At 45.1% G+C, this 17,490-nt stretch overlaps 1 protein-coding gene across 1 annotated transcript; it reads left to right on the top strand.

The window, feature by feature from the left end:
* Positions 1 to 1,246: 1,246 nt before the first annotated feature.
* Positions 1,247 to 17,048, top strand: LOC133633480 (delta-like protein A). The gene is made up of 11 exons (XM_062026012.1): positions 1,247 to 1,361; positions 1,430 to 1,732; positions 1,814 to 1,874; positions 1,937 to 2,194; positions 6,264 to 6,324; positions 6,404 to 6,534; positions 9,444 to 9,613; positions 9,693 to 9,909; positions 9,981 to 10,743; positions 10,822 to 10,930; positions 16,330 to 17,048. The coding sequence occupies exons 1-11, from the start codon at positions 1,302 to 1,304 to the stop codon at positions 16,333 to 16,335; spliced, it is 2,139 nt and encodes a 712-aa protein (XP_061881996.1). The 5' UTR covers positions 1,247 to 1,301; the 3' UTR covers positions 16,336 to 17,048.
* Positions 17,049 to 17,490: the final 442 nt, after the last annotated feature.

Raw genomic sequence — 17,490 nt, 5'->3', positions numbered from 1 at the left:
TTGCCCTTTTTGTCAAAATCCTATTTATATGGAAAAACTGGAAAAATATGCGATATTTTCTCCAAAAAGATTTTCAAAGTGGAATTTGATGTTGAGCATTTAATAATAAAAAAATCATAACATTGACTTAAATTCATCTTAATTTTCTGAGCAATGACGGTTTAAGAAAAATTACACTAAAATTCTTGGGGACCCAAAAGGGTCCCGTCATAAAAGTGTTAAAAACGAGCCATGCAGTTTTGTGTTTTTTACTTCCAAAGCTTAAATCTCTGGACCAACTTCAGATCTACGTGTTGATATAAAGTTTTTATTTTTTAATGTTATATGCCCTTTTTGTGAAAACCCTATTTTTATGGGAAAAAAAAACTTTAAAAATATGCAATATTTTCCCCAAAAAGATTTTCAAAGTGGAATTTGATGTTGAGCATTTAATAATAATAATTCATAACATTGACTTAAATTCATCTTAATTTTCTGAGCAACGACGGTTTAAGAAAAATGACACTAAAATTCTTGGGGACCCAAAAGGGTCCCATCAAAAAAATGTTAAAAACGAGCCATGGGTTTTGTTTTGTTTTTTTACTTCTAAAGCTTAAGTCTCTGGATCAACTTCAGATCTATGTGTCGATATAAAGTTTTTATTTTTCATGGACTTTGAAGGAAACCTCTGGCGAGGTTTGAAGCTGACGAGTAAAGACGAAGATATCTGCCAGGCCCCAACAGAACCAAGAAGAAGTTCCGGTTCTCCTTAACTCGTACGAGCTCCTAAAAAGTCACTCAATGAGTCCTGATGCTGCTCTGAAGGAATGAAAGTTGCATTTAGTCCTCACACCGGACTCCATGTGAGGAGGAGGAGGCGGAGGCTCCTTGCATTGTGGGGCCAGCTTGGGAGGAGGAGGAGGAGGAGGCGGCGGAGGGCCCATTTGCATGTTATTACCATAGCAAGAGTCTGGCGGTATAAAAGCGGCTGCAGGCGCGGCGGGCCGGAGAAGCACTTGACGCAGGAAGCGGGAGGAGGACAAAGAGGAAGACGAGGAGGAAGATGTTGGATCAGTGACACGCGTCTTCTCCTGCCTCCGCACAAAGGAGGCCATCTTTGCTTTGGGGATTACAACAACGCCGGACCACTTTCTTTTTGGGTCTTATATATATATATATATATCTCCAGAAAGTCCCGCCACGCCGGCTCCCCCTGAGGACAAAGTTTGGGATTTACCCGTTTGGGACATGAAGGTGTGCAGCTCCTCCATGCGGGACTAGAGACGAGGAGGAGGACTTTGACTCCTATTTATTTCTTATTTATGATGTATTTATTGAAGATGCTGCTGGGCCTGGCTGTGGCGTCCATGTTGTTGAGTCAGGTAAGACCCCCCTCCGCCGCCCCCATACACAACCACAAGCCTAATCCCCTACATCCCCCCTGTTTTAGGGTTTGTGCTCGGGTGTGTTCGAGTTGAAGCTGCAGGAGTTCCTCAACAAGAAGGGCGTGCAGGGCAACAAGAACTGCTGCGGGCGGGGGTCACCCGCGTCCTCCTTCCAGCAGTGCGAGTGTCAGACCTTCTTCCGGGTGTGCCTCAAGCACTACCAGCCCAACGCCTCCCCGGAGCCCCCCTGCACGTACGGGGGCGCCGTCACCCCCGTGCTGGGCTCCAACTCCTTTCAGGTCCCCGACGTGGTGCCGGAGAGCTCCTTCAGCAACCCCATCAGGATCAACTTCGGCTTCACGTGGCCGGTAAGTGTTTTTTCCCCCCTCCCTCCCCTGCCCCCGGCTGATGTGGGACCACCTGCATCACCAAGCCTCTTGTCTCCCCAGGGGACCTTCTCGCTCATCATCGAAGCTCTGCACACGGACCAGAGAGACGACCTGTCCACAGGTAGGACCCTGACGCACGCAGAGTCCCCGAACGCAGTCCCTGAACCCTGTCCCCCCCCTTAGAGAACCCAGACCGGGTGATCAGCACCATGACCACGCAGAGGCACCTGACGGTGGGGGAGGACTGGTCCCAGGACCTCCACACGGCGGGCAGGACCGAGCTCAAGTACTCGTATCGGTTCGTGTGCGACGAGCACTACTACGGGGACGGCTGCTCCGTCTTCTGCCGGCCCAGAGACGACGCCTTCGGACACTTCACCTGCGGCGAGCGCGGGGAGATCACCTGCGACGCCGGATGGAAGGGACAGTACTGCACCGAACGTGAGTGTGCGCCCCCCCCCTCGCCTGCGAAAGTGATACGTTTTGTCGTTTCTTGTCCGAGCGCGACGTGCACGGGCGCCGTCGGGAGGGGTCGGGCCCCCGCGCCCCTACACTGAGAGGCACCCCTTGATTTATTCCAAGGAAACTTTCAGGGAATAATGTCACGCGTGCCATAAATTGCCACGCCGCCGCCTGATTGGCTGCCGGGTTCGGGTTCTGCCATTGGCGGAGGCGCCGGCGGGGGGGAGGGGCCATTGTTTGAAGTGGGCAGCTGCCGGCAGAGAGGAGACAATGGAGCAGCTGTCCCCCCACTGGCAACACACCCGCCAGCTGTCCACTTTTCTCTGGACCGGTGTGTGTGTGTGTGTATGTGTGTGCGTGCGTGCGGGTGTGTGTGTGTGTGTGTAGGGGAATAAAAGAGTTCTGACCCGCAGCGAAGAAGAAAAAAACGACAGTAGCTGGGGGCGGGGTCGAGGGGGTCAATCACTCACTCACACACACACACATACTGGTTATCATTTGGAACGGGGACCAAGTTTTTGTTCGGAACTTGTGGGGACCACCCTTTCTACAGGTTGTGGAGGCATAAAAAAAATGGTGTAAAATGTCCACTGGCCAGTTAGCTCATACACGTCTTTAAATCTCTGGATTGATGAAGTAATGTGCTGATCATTCTTACTGGGGACCCCGGGGAAAAAGAGTTAATATGGTTCATGGGGACCAAATTTTAATAATTTTGCATAATTCACATAAATTTGTACGTGACTACTGAGGACCATTAAAAAAAAAAAAAATGACATGATCCCAGAATACAGCACTACAGCTGTCCTCTTATAGGAAGTTTCACCACTTAAATGTTCAAGCAAATCCTGCATCTTCTGTGACATGACTGAAAACTGCTATTTAGCAGTAATGAAGTTGTCTGCAACTCCAACTAGCATATATAGAAGGATGGAACATTCTGAATGTGAATCATACTTTAAGGCAGGGTTGTCCAAACTTTTTCCACTGAGGGCCGCACACTGAAAAATCAAAGCAAGCAGGGGCCATTTTGATATTTTTTATTTTAAAAACCAATACAATATATGTATAAAAAATATACATTTAGGCCTCCACTCAGGCTTGATATTGGGGACTCCAAAGGGTTGAGGTTCAAAAAAAAAAAAAAAAAAAGTCATTATTTAGTATTGTTATTATTATTCAAAGTTTAAATATCTAGATCAACATTAGGTATATCTGTCAATATAACGTTTTGTTTTGTTTTTAGATTTAAGTTGTATGCCCTTTTTGTCAAAGAAAACCCATTTTTTTATGGAAAAAACACAAAATATGAAATATTTTCCCCCAATAAAATGTTAAAGTGGAACATTTCAGATTATATAATAATTGGAGCTCATAACATAACTCATAACAACATTGATTTTAATGTATTAATATTTTTTGAGCTATGACATTTAAAAAAAAAAAAAAAAACTCCCACTAAAATTATTGGGGATCCAAAAGTGTTAAAAAATAAATCTTTTTTTTTTTTTAACTGTTAACACAATAGTCTCGAGATCAACTTCAGATCTATCCGTCAATTATAACTTGTATGGTTGTTTATTATGTTCCTTGTTTGTTCATTTTAGGCCCTTTTTAATAATACAAAAAAAAACATCGTTTTTTTATATGGCAAACACAAAATATGCAACATTTTTCCCAAAAATTATCTCAAAGTGGAATATTTAATGTGACCTAATTGGAGCCTTGAATAGGTCAATAATTCATAACAACATTGTTTTTGATTCATTATAATGTTTTAAAGAAAGAAACAGCCTGCATGACAGCTTAGTGTTATTAGAGTCAACATAGCAACATTTTATTGTCACCTGTTTACTCTTTTATACTACTTTTTATGTTTGTTTGTTTTTTTTATCGTATTTTTAGAATGTGCCGTGGGGCCGTTAAAAAATTACCTGCGGGCCGCAAATGGCCCCCGGGCCGCACTTTGGACATCCCTGCTTTAAGGTAATAATTAGAGATGTCCGATAAGCCGATATTATCGGCCGATAAATGCATTCAAATGTAATATCGGAATCTATCGGTATTTTAATTATCGGTATCGTTTTTATAATTAATTAATTTTTTAATTAAATCAACATAAAAAACACAAGATACACTTACAATTAGTGCACCAACCCAAAAAACCTCCATCCCCCATTTACACTCATTCACACAAAAGGGTTGTTTCTTTCTGTTATTAATATTCTGGTTCCTACATTATATATCAATACAGTCTGCAAGGAATACAGTCCGTAAGCACACATGATTGTGCGTGCTGCTGGTCCACTAATAGTACTAACCTTTAACAGTAATTTTACTCACTTTCATTAATTACTAGTTTCTATGTAACTGTTTTTATATTGTTTTACTTTCTTTTTTATTCAAGAAAATGTTTTTAATTTATTTATCTTATTTTATTTTATTATTTTTTAAAAAAAGGACCTTATCTTCACCATACCTGGTTGTCCAAATTAGGCATAATAATGTGTAAATTTTACGACTGTATATATCGGTATCGGTTGATATCGGTATCGGTAATTAAGAGTTGGACAATATCGGAATTTCGGATATCGGCAAAATAGCCATTATCGGACATCCCTAGTAATAATGTTTTATAATCATGCTGTATAAAAATGTCATCCTAAGGAACACTAAACCAGATTTTGTTTTTGGAAAAATATTTTAGTTTTAACTAAGGATGGATACCATACAGCAGTGTTTTTCAACCACTGTGCCGCGGCACACTAGTGTGGCGTGATACAGTCTGGTGTGCCGTGGGAGATTGTTTAATTTCACCTATTTGGGTTAAAAATATTTTTTGCAAACCAGTAATTATAGTCTGCAAATGATGTGTTGTTCTTGAGTGTCGGTGCTGTCTAGAGCTCGGCAGAGTAACCGTGTAATACTCTTCCATATCAGTAGGTGTCAGCCGGTAGCTAATTGCTTTGTAGATGTCGGAAACAGCGGGAGGCAGTGTGCAGGTAAAAAGGTGTCTAATGCTTAAACCAAAAATAAACAAAAGGTGAGTGCCCCTAAGAAAAGGCATTGAAGCTTAGGGAAGGCTATGCAGAACGAAATTAAAACTGAACTGGCTACAAAGTAAACAAAAACAGAATGCTGGACGACAGCAAAGACTTACTGTGGAGCAAAGACGGCGTACACAATGTACATCCGAACATGACATGACAATCAACAATGTCCCCACAAAGAAGGATAAAAACAACTGAAATATTCTTGATTGCTAAAACAAAGTCGATGCGGGAAATATCGCTCAAAGGAAGACATGAAACTGCTACAGGAAAATACCAGAAAAAGAGAAAAAGCCACCAAAATAGGAGCGCAAGACAAGAAGTAAAACACTACACACAGGAAAACAGCACAAAACTCCAAATAAGTCAGGGGGTGATGTGACAGGTGGTGACAGTACACCTACTTTGAGACAAGAGCTATAGTGATGCATGCTTGGTTATGCTTTAAAGTCATACCCAACAATTGCGACAACTTTTTACTGTCAACTGAGTTTCGTTTTTTAATGATTTCTGCTGGTGGTGTGCCGCCGCATTTTTTCAACGCAAAAAATGTGCCTCGGCTCAAAAAAGGTTGAAAAACACTGCCATACACAACCACAGTACTTTTAATGGTGGTCCCCATACCGTCAGAGGTCCCCTAAAGGTGACTGTGTAAACAGAGCCATGTCCCCATTAAGTAAGCATTGCCAGAACATACACACACACACACTTCTTTGTATCGAAGTAGAAAAAAGTAGCGGGGGGATACTGAGGTGCGAATCTATACTGAAATATCGATACCAGATATTCAGGCTGTAGTATCGATTCTCCTATCAAAACACTTGTGTTATTAGAGAGAGTGTCGCCAACAGTACTAAAGTAACTCATGGTGTCAATGTTGACTGTGTTCATGTGGTTCTTCATTTATTTGAATACTTTTACTATTTTACTTTGTATGGTTTTCATACCTCAGTGGTATGGCGAAGTCCGTGGTTGATTCTCGTCTCCTTCCTTTGCAGCCATCTGCCTGCCGGGCTGCGACGACGAGCACGGCTTCTGCGAGAAACCCGGAGAGTGCAAGTAAGGTTCGCCGGGAAGGGGGTGTGGGGGGCGTGGCCTCAAGCGCCCCGCTCTTACCTGCTTACCGCTCTCTCCACAGGTGCCGCGTGGGCTTCAAGGGGCGCTACTGCGACGAGTGCATCCGCTACCCGGGCTGCCTCCACGGCACCTGCCAGCAGCCCTGGCAGTGCAACTGTCAGGAGGGCTGGGGGGGGCTGTTCTGCAACCAAGGTGAGCGCCCGGTTTACCCCCATCATGCATTGCAGGTGATTTAAATGGGTGTCAATTTGAATTATGTGTTGTGCTTGGACATTTTTTTATACTACCCACAAAGTTCAGTGAGCATGTGTGTTGACTTTTGGTGTTTGTTTATTTGCACCATGAGTGGCAACGGTAGTTTGGATCGGGTCATATATTAAAAATGTTGTGCTGTTTACACTTCCATGTAAAATTAATGGTCATTAACCTGAATTACTGACTTTGTCCACAAGATGGCAGCTAACTTTCAGCTATTATACAGTCAGATATTTGAAATAGATTCTTTATTAAACTCGTGACGTCGTGTGAGCCCTCGCTACGTGCCAAACTTAACACCTGGTTTGGACACACCTGAGCTAGACAAAGTGTAGCCAATCGGCAAAGTAAGTCACCTGCGGAAAAGACGATGCAAATAACAAAAGTTGAAGAGTAATTTCGCTTAGGGAAAGTTATCGGAAAGTTGCGGCAAATTTGCGATGTTTCAATAATATCAAATTGTTATGATTTTGCTGATTAAACACGAAGACAACATAGGCGACTAAACACGACAACGATTATATTGGCAACTCAACAGGCTAACGCCAATGTTGCTGACTAAACACGACAACGACATTGCCGATAAACACGCTAACTGCGATTTTCCTGATTAAACACGACAACAACGACATAGGCGACTAAACACGACAACGATTATATTGGCGACTAAACACGCTAACGGCAATGTTGCTGACTAAACACGACAAAAACGACATTGCCGATAAACACGCTAACTGCGATTTTGCTGATTAAACATGACACCAACGACATAGGCGATTAAACACAAGACGATTATATTGGCGACTAAACACGCTAACGCCAATGTTGCTGACTAAACACGACAACAACGACATTGCCGATAAACACGACAACGACGACATTAGCGACTAAACACGCCAACCACGTTGTTGTTGACTAAACGCACTAACAATGACGTTGTAGACTAAACACGCTAACGGCGATGTTGCTGATTAAACACGACAACAACGACATAGGCGACTAAACACAACAACGATTATATTGGCAACTAGACAGGCTAACGGCAATGTTGCTGACTAAACAAGACAACAACGACATTGCCGATAAACACGATAACGACGACATTGGCGACTAAACACGCCAACCACGTTGTTGTTGTTGACTAAACGCACTAACGATGACGTTGTAGACTAAACACGCTAAAGCCGATGTTGCTGACTAAACACGACCACGACGACATTGCAGAAAAATACGATAACGACGATATTGGGGACTAGACACGCCAACCACGTTGTTGTTGACTAAACGCACTAACGATAACGTTGTAGACTAAACACACTAACGGCGATGTTGTTGATTAAACATGACACCAACGACATAGGCGATTAAACACAACAACGATTATATTGGCGACTAAACACGCTAACGGCAATGTTGCTGACTAAACACGACAACAACGACATTGCCGATAAACACGATAACGACGACATTGGGGAGTAAACACAATAACGACGACATTGGCGACTTAACACGCCAACCACTTTGTTGTTAACTAAACGCACTAACGATGACGTTGTAGACTAAACACGCTAACGGCGATGTTGCCGATTAAACACGACAACAACGACATAGGCGACTAAACACGACAACGATTATATTGGTAACTAGACACGCTAACGGCAATGTTGCTGACTAAAGACGACACCAACGACATTGCCGATAAACACGATAACGACGACATTGGGGACTGAACACACCAACCCTGTTGTTGTTGACTAAACACAAGAACGATGACGTTGTAGACTAAACACACTTAACAGTGATGTTGCTGATTAAACACGACAACAACAACATAGGCGACTAAACACGATTATATTGGCGACTAAACACGACAACAACGACATTGCCGATAAACACGCCAACGACGATATTGCTGACTAAACACGATAACAACGAAATTGGCGACTGAACACGCCAACCCTGTTGTTGTTGACTAAACGCACTAACGATGACGTTGTAGACTAAACACACTTAACAGTGATGTTGCTGATTAAACACGACAACAACAACATAGGCGACTAAACAACGATTATATTGGCGACTAAACACGACAACGACATTGCTGATAAACACGCCAACGACGATATTGCTGACTAAACACGATAACGACACCATTGGCGACTGAACACATCGACCCTGTTGTTGTTGACTAAACGCACTATTGATGACGTACACTAAACACGCTAACGGCGATGTTGCTGATTAAACACAACAACAACGACATAGGCGACTAAACACGACAACGATTATATTGGCAACTAAACACGCTAACACCAATGTTGCTGACTAAACACGACAACATTGCCGAAAAACATGATAACGACGACATTGGGGACTATACACGGCAACCACGTTGTTGTTGACTTAACGCACTAACGATGACGTTGTAGACTAAACACGCCAACAGCGATGTTGCTGATTAAATGTACCGAATTTGGTACCCATTCCTAGGCCTGAGGTACATTTGATCAACAAAGAGTTCACACAGGAAACAAACTAGGCGTTTCAGCGCCACCCTTAGACAAATTGTTTTAAAATGACACTGACTTGACCAAAACTGCGGGGAAGTAGTGGACATTGGACAAAGATGCGAGGTTGCGTGTAATTTGCGAGGATTGGCTGAATTAGTGTGTTTGCGACTAATTCCTAGAGGGACTGACTCGCCTGAAGACGTGAAGAGGAACATACGTATTCATATAACGTTCGGACATTACAGGAAATGTTTTGTTTGGAGGACTTAGACAAGATTAGTTGGCAAAAAGCGTAAAGAAATCTTCCAGCATGCTAACCCTCATGTGTCTGTGCAGACCTCAACTACTGTACTCACCACAAGCCGTGCATGAATGGCGCCACCTGTAGCAACACGGGTCAGGGCAGCTACACCTGCTCCTGCAGGCCCGGTTTCACCGGCGCCAGCTGCGAGGTCCATGTCAACGAATGCACCGGAAACCCGTGCCGAAACGGCGGGAGCTGCGCCGTAAGTCCACTCCGGTTTTCTCAAAGAGGGAGGGAGGAAGTCACCAGACCATGACGCTCCTTCTGTTCTCCTCCGGCAGGACCTGGAGAACACCTACACCTGCACATGTCCTCATGGTTTCTACGGCAACAATTGTGAACTGAGCGCAATGACGTGCGCAGACGGTCCGTGTTCCAACGGCGGCCGCTGCAGTGACAACCCCGAGGGTGGTTACTTCTGCCAGTGCCCCACCGGCTACGCAGGCTTCAACTGCGAGAAGAAGATCGACCACTGCACCTCCAGTCCTTGCTCAAACGGTGAGAGTGACCCCTAGTGGTGCTTTCGTTTTCTTCAGGACTAGCGCTAACACCTGTCCTCGTGTTCACAGGTGCTCGCTGCGTGGACCTGGTCAACTCGTACCTGTGCCAGTGTCCCGACGGCTTCACGGGCATGAACTGCGACCACACCGGCGACGAGTGCTCCATGTACCCTTGCCAGAATGGCGCCACCTGCGAGGAAGGAGTCAACGGCTACACCTGTACTTGCCCGCCGGGATACACGGGTCGCAACTGCAGCTCGCCCATCAGCCGCTGCGAGCACAACCCGTGCCACAACGGCGCCACCTGCCATGAGAGGAACAACCGCTATGTCTGCGCTTGCGTCCCGGGCTACGGAGGACGGAACTGCCAGTTCCTGCTACCGGAACACGCCGCCATCCGCGGCTCTGAGGTACCTTGGATGGCCGTGGGCTCCGGCGTGGCCCTGGTGCTTCTGCTGCTGGCGGGATGCGCCGTGCTCGTCGGGTTCTTCCGATCCAAATCGCAGCGCGATGGTCCGGTAGAAGTTGTCGGCGATGGGGAGACGATCAACAACATCACCAACAATTGTCAACGGGGCGACTGGGACCTAGGGATCAGCGTCGTGCCAACGCCAGGCGTCAAAAACATCAACAAGAAGATGGACTTGTGCAGTAGTGACCCAGACGAGGGAACTTCCCCCGACAGGAGGAGCTACAAGAGCCGGCAACCGCCAGCCGACTACAACCTGGTACAGGAGGTCAACCATGAGCAGGCCGCCAAGGACGCCATGTTGGAGGCCTCCTCCTCGGACTCCTTTGAGTTTGAGGAGAAACATAGCAAGCGTTTAAAATGGTAGGAGCACGTCCGCGTCACATGGACCAGGTTGCGGCTGAAGCTGACGTTTCTTCTTCTTCTTCTGTCCCCAAACAGCGACGCATCGGAAAAGAGTAGCCCAGAAACGTCCGCATGTGCGGACAACAAGTACAAATCTGTGTTTGTCATGTCGGAGGAGAAGGACGAATGTATTATTGCAACTGAGGTGAGTCGTCCTACCACTAAACTGACTCAACACAACATTGACAACGTTGGCGAGCAAACACGCTAAGGGCAATGTTGGCGACTAAACACCGCAACGACGACGTTGGTGAATTAACACCGCAACGACAACGTTGGCGACTAAACACAGCAACGACGACGTTGCCGGATTAACACTGCAATGACAATGTTGCCGACGAAACACGCCAACAATGACATTGGCGACTGAACACGGCAAAAACGACGTTGGCGACTTAACACTGCAATGACGATGTTGCTGACTAAACATGCCGATGATGACACAGCAACGACGATGTTGGTGGATTAACACCCCAACGACAATGTTGCTGAATATACACGACAACAACGGTGGCGACTAAACAATCCAACGACGGTGTTGCTGAGTAAACATGACGACATTGGCGACTAAAAACGCCGTCTTTGACGTTGGGGACTAAACATGCAGATGATGACGTTGCCGACTAAAAGCTGCAACGACGACGGCATTGGGTACTAAACACGGCAACAACAATTTTGCTGACTAAACGCACTGACGATGATGTTGGCGACTAAACACGACATCGACGACATTGCCGATAAACACGCCAACGACAAGGTTGCTGACTAAACACAATTAACGACGACATTGGCGATTGAAAACGCCAACCACGTTGTTGTTGACTAAACGCAATAATGATGACGTAGACTAAAACAAAACGGTGATGTTGCTGATTAAACACGACAACATCGACATAGGCGACTAAATACGACAAAGATTATATTGACAACTAAACATGCGAATGCTAATGTTGCTGACTAAACACGACAACAACGATGTTGCTGACTAAACACGATAACGACGACATTGGGGACTAATCACGCCAACCACGTAGTTGTTGACTAAACGATGACGTAGACTAAATAACGGCAATGTTGCGGACTAAATACGCCAACAACAATGTTGCTGACTAAACGCACTAATGACGTCGTTGGTGAGTAAACACGCTAACCACGACGTTAGCGACTGAACACGCCAACGACGTTGCTGACTAAACGCACTAATGACGTGGTTGGTGACTAAACGCACTAATGACGTCGTCTGTGACTAAATACGTCAACAAGGACGTTGCTGATTAAATGCATTAATGACGACGTTGCTGACTAAATGCAATAATGACGTCGTAGGCGACTAAACACGACAACGATGATATTGGCGACTAAACACGCTAATGACAATGTTGCTGACTAAACGCAATAATGATGTCGTAGGCGACTAAACACGACAACGATGATATTGGCGACTAAACACGCTAATGACAATGTTGCTGACTAAACGCAATAATGACGTCGTAGGCGACTAAACACGACAACGATGATATTGGCGACTAAACACGCTAATGACAATGTTGCTGACTAAACGCAATAATGACGTCGTAGGCGACTAAACACGACAACGATGATATTGGCGACTAAACACGCTAATGACAATGTTGCTGACTAAACCCACTAATGACGTCGTTGGTGAGTAAACACGCTAACCACGACGTTAGCGACTGAACACGCCAATGTCGTTGGTGACTAAACGCACTAATGACGTCGTCGGTGACTAAATACGTCAACAAGGACGTTGCTGATTAAATGCATTAATGAGGACGTTGCTGACTAAATGCAATAATAACGTCGTAGGCGACTAAACACGACAACGATATTGGCGACTAAACACGCTAATGACAATGTTGCTGACTAAACGCAATAATGATGTCGTAGGCGACTAAACACGACAACGATGATATTGGCGACTAAACACGCTAATGACAATGTTGCTGACTAAACGCAATAATGACGTCGTAGGCGACTAAACACGACAACGATGATATTGGTGACTAAACACGCTAATGACGACGTTGCTGACTAAATGCAATAATGATGTCGTAGGCGACTAAACACGACAACGATGATATTGGCGACTAAACACGCTAATGACAATGTTGCTGACTAAACGCAATAATGACGTCGTAGGCGACTAAACACGACAACGATGATATTGGCGACTAAACACGCTAATGACAATGTTGCTGACTGCTGACTAAACGCACTAATGACGACGTTGCTGACTAAACGCACTAATGACGACGTTGCTGACTAAACGCACTAATGACGACGTTGCTGACTAAACGCACTAATGACAACGTTGCTGAGTAAACGCACTAATGACAACGTTGCTGAGTAAAAGCTGTTGGTGACTAAACACGCTAACCACAACGTTGGCGACTGAACACGCCAACGGCGTTGTTGCTGAGTAAACGCACTAACGATGATGTTGGCGACTAAACACGCTAACGGCGATGTTGCTGACTAGACACAGCAACAATGATATTGGCGATAAACACACCAACGGCGATGTTGCTGATTAAACACAACGATTATATTGGCAACTAAACATGCTGACGCAGATGTTGCGTTCTAAATACGCGAACCACAACGTTGCCGACTAAACGCACTAATGACGTCGTTGGTGACCAAAAACGCCAACAACGACGTTGCTGATTAAATGCATTAACGACAACATTGCTGACTAAACGCACTAATGACGACTAAACACGACAACAACGACATAGAAAACTCAATGATAATATTGGCGACTAAACACGCTAATGACAATGTTGCTGACTAAGTACGACAACGTTGCTGACTAAACGCACTAATGACAATGTTGCCGACTAAATACGCCAACAATGACGTTGCTGAATAAATGCGTTAATGACGACGTAGGCAACTAAACACGACAACGATGACATAGACGACTAAACACGACAATGATGATATTGGCGACTAAACACGCTAACGACAATGTTGCTGACTTAATACGCCAACAACGACGTTGCTCACTAAACGCACTAATGACGACTAAACACGACAACGACGACATAGACAACTCAACGATGATATTGGCGACTAAACACGCTAACGACGATGTTGCTGACTAAGTACAACAACGTTGCTGACTAAACACACTAATGACGACGTTGCCGACTAAATACGCCAACAATGACGTTGCTGAATAAATGCGTTAATGACGACGTAGGCAACTAAACACGACAACGATGACATAGACAATGATGATATTGGCGACTAAACACGCTAACGACAATGTTGCTGACTTAATACGCCAACAACGACGTTGCTCACTAAACGCACTAATGACGACTAAACACGACAACGACGACAGACAACTCAACGATGATATTGGCGACTAAACACGCTAACGACGATGTTGCTGACTAAGTACGACAACGTTGCTGACTAAACACACTAATGACGACGTTGCCGACTAAATACGCCAACAATGACGTTGCTGAATAAATGCGTTAATGACGACGTAGGCAACTAAACACGACAACGATGACATAGACAATGATGATATTGGCGACTAAACACGCTAACGACAATGTTGCTGACTTAATACGCCAACAACGACGTTGCTCACTAAACACACTAATGACGACTAAACACGACAACAACGACATAGACAACTCAACGATGATATTGGCGACTAAACACGCTAACGACGATGTTGCTGACTAAGTACAACAACGTTGCTGACTAAACGCACTAATGACAGTGTTGCTGACTTAATACGCCAACAACGACGTTGCGGAACTAAACGCACTAATGACGACGTTGTAGGCAACTAAACACGACAACGAGGATATTGCCGACTAAACACGCTAACGACAATGTTGCTGACTAAACACACTAATGACGTCGTAGGCGACTAAACAAGACAATGACGACGACATAGGCGACTAAACGCGACAACAATGATATTGGCGACTAAACACGCTAACGACAATGTTGCTGACTAAACACACTAATGACGACGTTGCTGACTAAATGCATTAATGACGACGTTACTGACTAAACGCACTAATGACGTCGTAGGCAACTAAACACGACAACGATGATATTGGCGACTAAACACGCTAACGACAATGTTGCTAACTAAATACGCCAACGTTGCTGACTAAATGCACTAATGACGACGTTGCTGACTAAACGCACTAATGGCGTCGTAGGCGACTAAACACGACAACGATGATATTGGCGACTAAACACGGTAACGACAATGTTGCTGACTAAATACGTCAACGTTGCTGACTAAATGCACTAATGACGTCGTAGGCGACTAAACACGACAACGACGACATAGGCAACTCAACGATGATATTGGCGACTAAACACGCTAACGACGATGTTGCTGACTAAATATGACAATGTTGCTGACTAAACATGACAATGTTGCTGACTAAACGCACTAATGACGACGTTGCTGACTAAATACGGCAACAACGATGTTGCTGACTAAACACACTAAGGACGTCGTAGGCAACTAAACACGACAACGACGACATAGGCAACTCAACGCGACAATGATATTGGCGACTAAACATGACAACGATGATATTGACGACTAAACACGCTAACTAACGACAATGTTGCTGACTAAACACACTAATGACGTCGTAGGCAACTAAACACGACGACGACATAGGCATCTCAACGCGACAATGATATTGGCGACTAAACACGCTAACTAACGACAATATTGCTGACTAAATACGCCAACAACGACGTTGCTGACTAAACGCACTAATGACGACAATGTTGCCGACTAAACGCACTAATGACGTCGTAGGCGACTAAATACGCCAACAACGACCTTGCTGACTATACGCACTAATGACGACAATGTTGCCGACTAAACGCACTAATGACGTCGTAGGCGACTAAACACGACAACGAAGATATTGGCGACTAAACACGCTAACGACAATGTTGCTGACTAAATACGCCAACGTTACTGACTAAAGGCACTGATGACGTTGCTGACTAAATGCAATGACGTCGTAGGCGACTAAACACGACAACGCCGACTCAACGCGACAATGAGGAAATTGCAGACTAAACACGCTAACGACAATGTTGCTGACTAAACACGACAATGATATTGGCGACTAAACACGCTAACTAACGACAATGTTGCTGAATAAATACGCCAACAACGACGTTGCTGACTAAACGCACTAATGACGACGTTGCTGACTAAATGCAATTATGACGTCGTAGGCGACTCAACGCGACAATGATGATATTGGCGACTAAACACGCTAACGACAATGTTGCTGACTAAACGCACTAATGACGACAACGTTGCTGACTAAACGCACTAATGACGACAACGTTGCTGACTAAACGCACTAATGACGACAATGTTGCTGACTAAACACGCTAACGACAATGTTGCTGACTAAACGCACTAATGACGACAATGTTGCTGACTAAACGCACCAATGAGGTCGTAGGCGACTAAACACGCTAACGAGCATGTCTCTGTGTCCGCAGGTGTAATTGGGCCAACGACGGGCTCGCCCAGTTGCTGTTTGGGAGAGTTTTTATGCTCCTGGATGAGATGCTGCTCTAACGTCGGGGGGGTCGGAGTCCCGCCCGAAGACTGCTGCTGATACTGAGACCTTTAACTGATATTCAGACTGAGCTGGTTCTCGACTGGAAACTTGGCGGGATAGAAACCGGCGGGGTTACGAGGAAAATGTGGCGTTTACGGTTAAACGTAAACTTAGCTTTGTGTTCCGCCTCCCATCGGGAATGGGGGGGAGCGAAATGAAACCACGGAAATATTAAAAGGGACGCCGTCTCGTGCCGTAATGCGATGATGTTTGGTTCTTTGCAACATTTGCACGCACACGGCGGCGCGGGAAGCGCAGCAGACGGCGGATGTTTGGCCATACTGGCCTGTTGTCGGAGTCCTCCTCGCCCCGACATTGTATTGTCCTCTACGCCTTTCTCACCTCCATTCTCATACGCATTTCCAAGAGTCGAAAGGGAGGAATAAAAAGTTACGATTTAAGAACTACGATTTAATTTAAGTTAATTTAAAGCATTTTGTGTTATTTTTGTCTTGTACATTTGTGAGCTTATTTAAGTCGCTTCGTTATGGATGATCTTTGCAAAGGCACTTGGGGGACGAAAAAGAAAGAATATTTAAGAGGTTTTGTACATTGTGTCGTTCCATGAAGGAGTATTTTTCCAAATAAAAGATGCTAAACGTGAACACGTGTGCAAATTCATTTCGGGAACATCTGTTGCGGACTTGAATTTCTGTCCTGCCTCTGGTGAGGGCGGTCGCATTTTTTCTCCCCCGCTCCCTTCTTCTCCCTGCTTGCTCTCTTTGTTTTGTCCTGTCTGCACTTTTTTGAAGCCTCTTTCTTTGCGCTGTCCTCCAAATCTAAAAATCAGACATGGAAATGATCAGCTGGACTCTCGACGCAATTGACAAAGTCTTTTCGACGAGGAAAAGAGGTTCTGGGGAGCCCGGCTGGCCTGATGGAACCATTTCTGCGGGAGTACGTGAGAGATTCCTGGGATAAATGGAGAATCATGTGCCTCTCAGTCCTTTCCATCGAGGACGTGGAAGACATCTACCTATTTGGAACCGTGATCGCGGGGCACCTGCTGATTGGGCTGGGCATTGCTCTGGTGTATCGT

This window comes from Entelurus aequoreus, linkage group LG18 (assembly GCF_033978785.1).
Source record: "Entelurus aequoreus isolate RoL-2023_Sb linkage group LG18, RoL_Eaeq_v1.1, whole genome shotgun sequence".
Lineage (NCBI taxonomy): Eukaryota > Metazoa > Chordata > Actinopteri > Syngnathiformes > Syngnathidae > Entelurus > Entelurus aequoreus.
The sequence above is the reverse complement of the archived record's forward strand: the minus strand, read 5'-3'. Positions and strand labels throughout refer to the sequence as shown.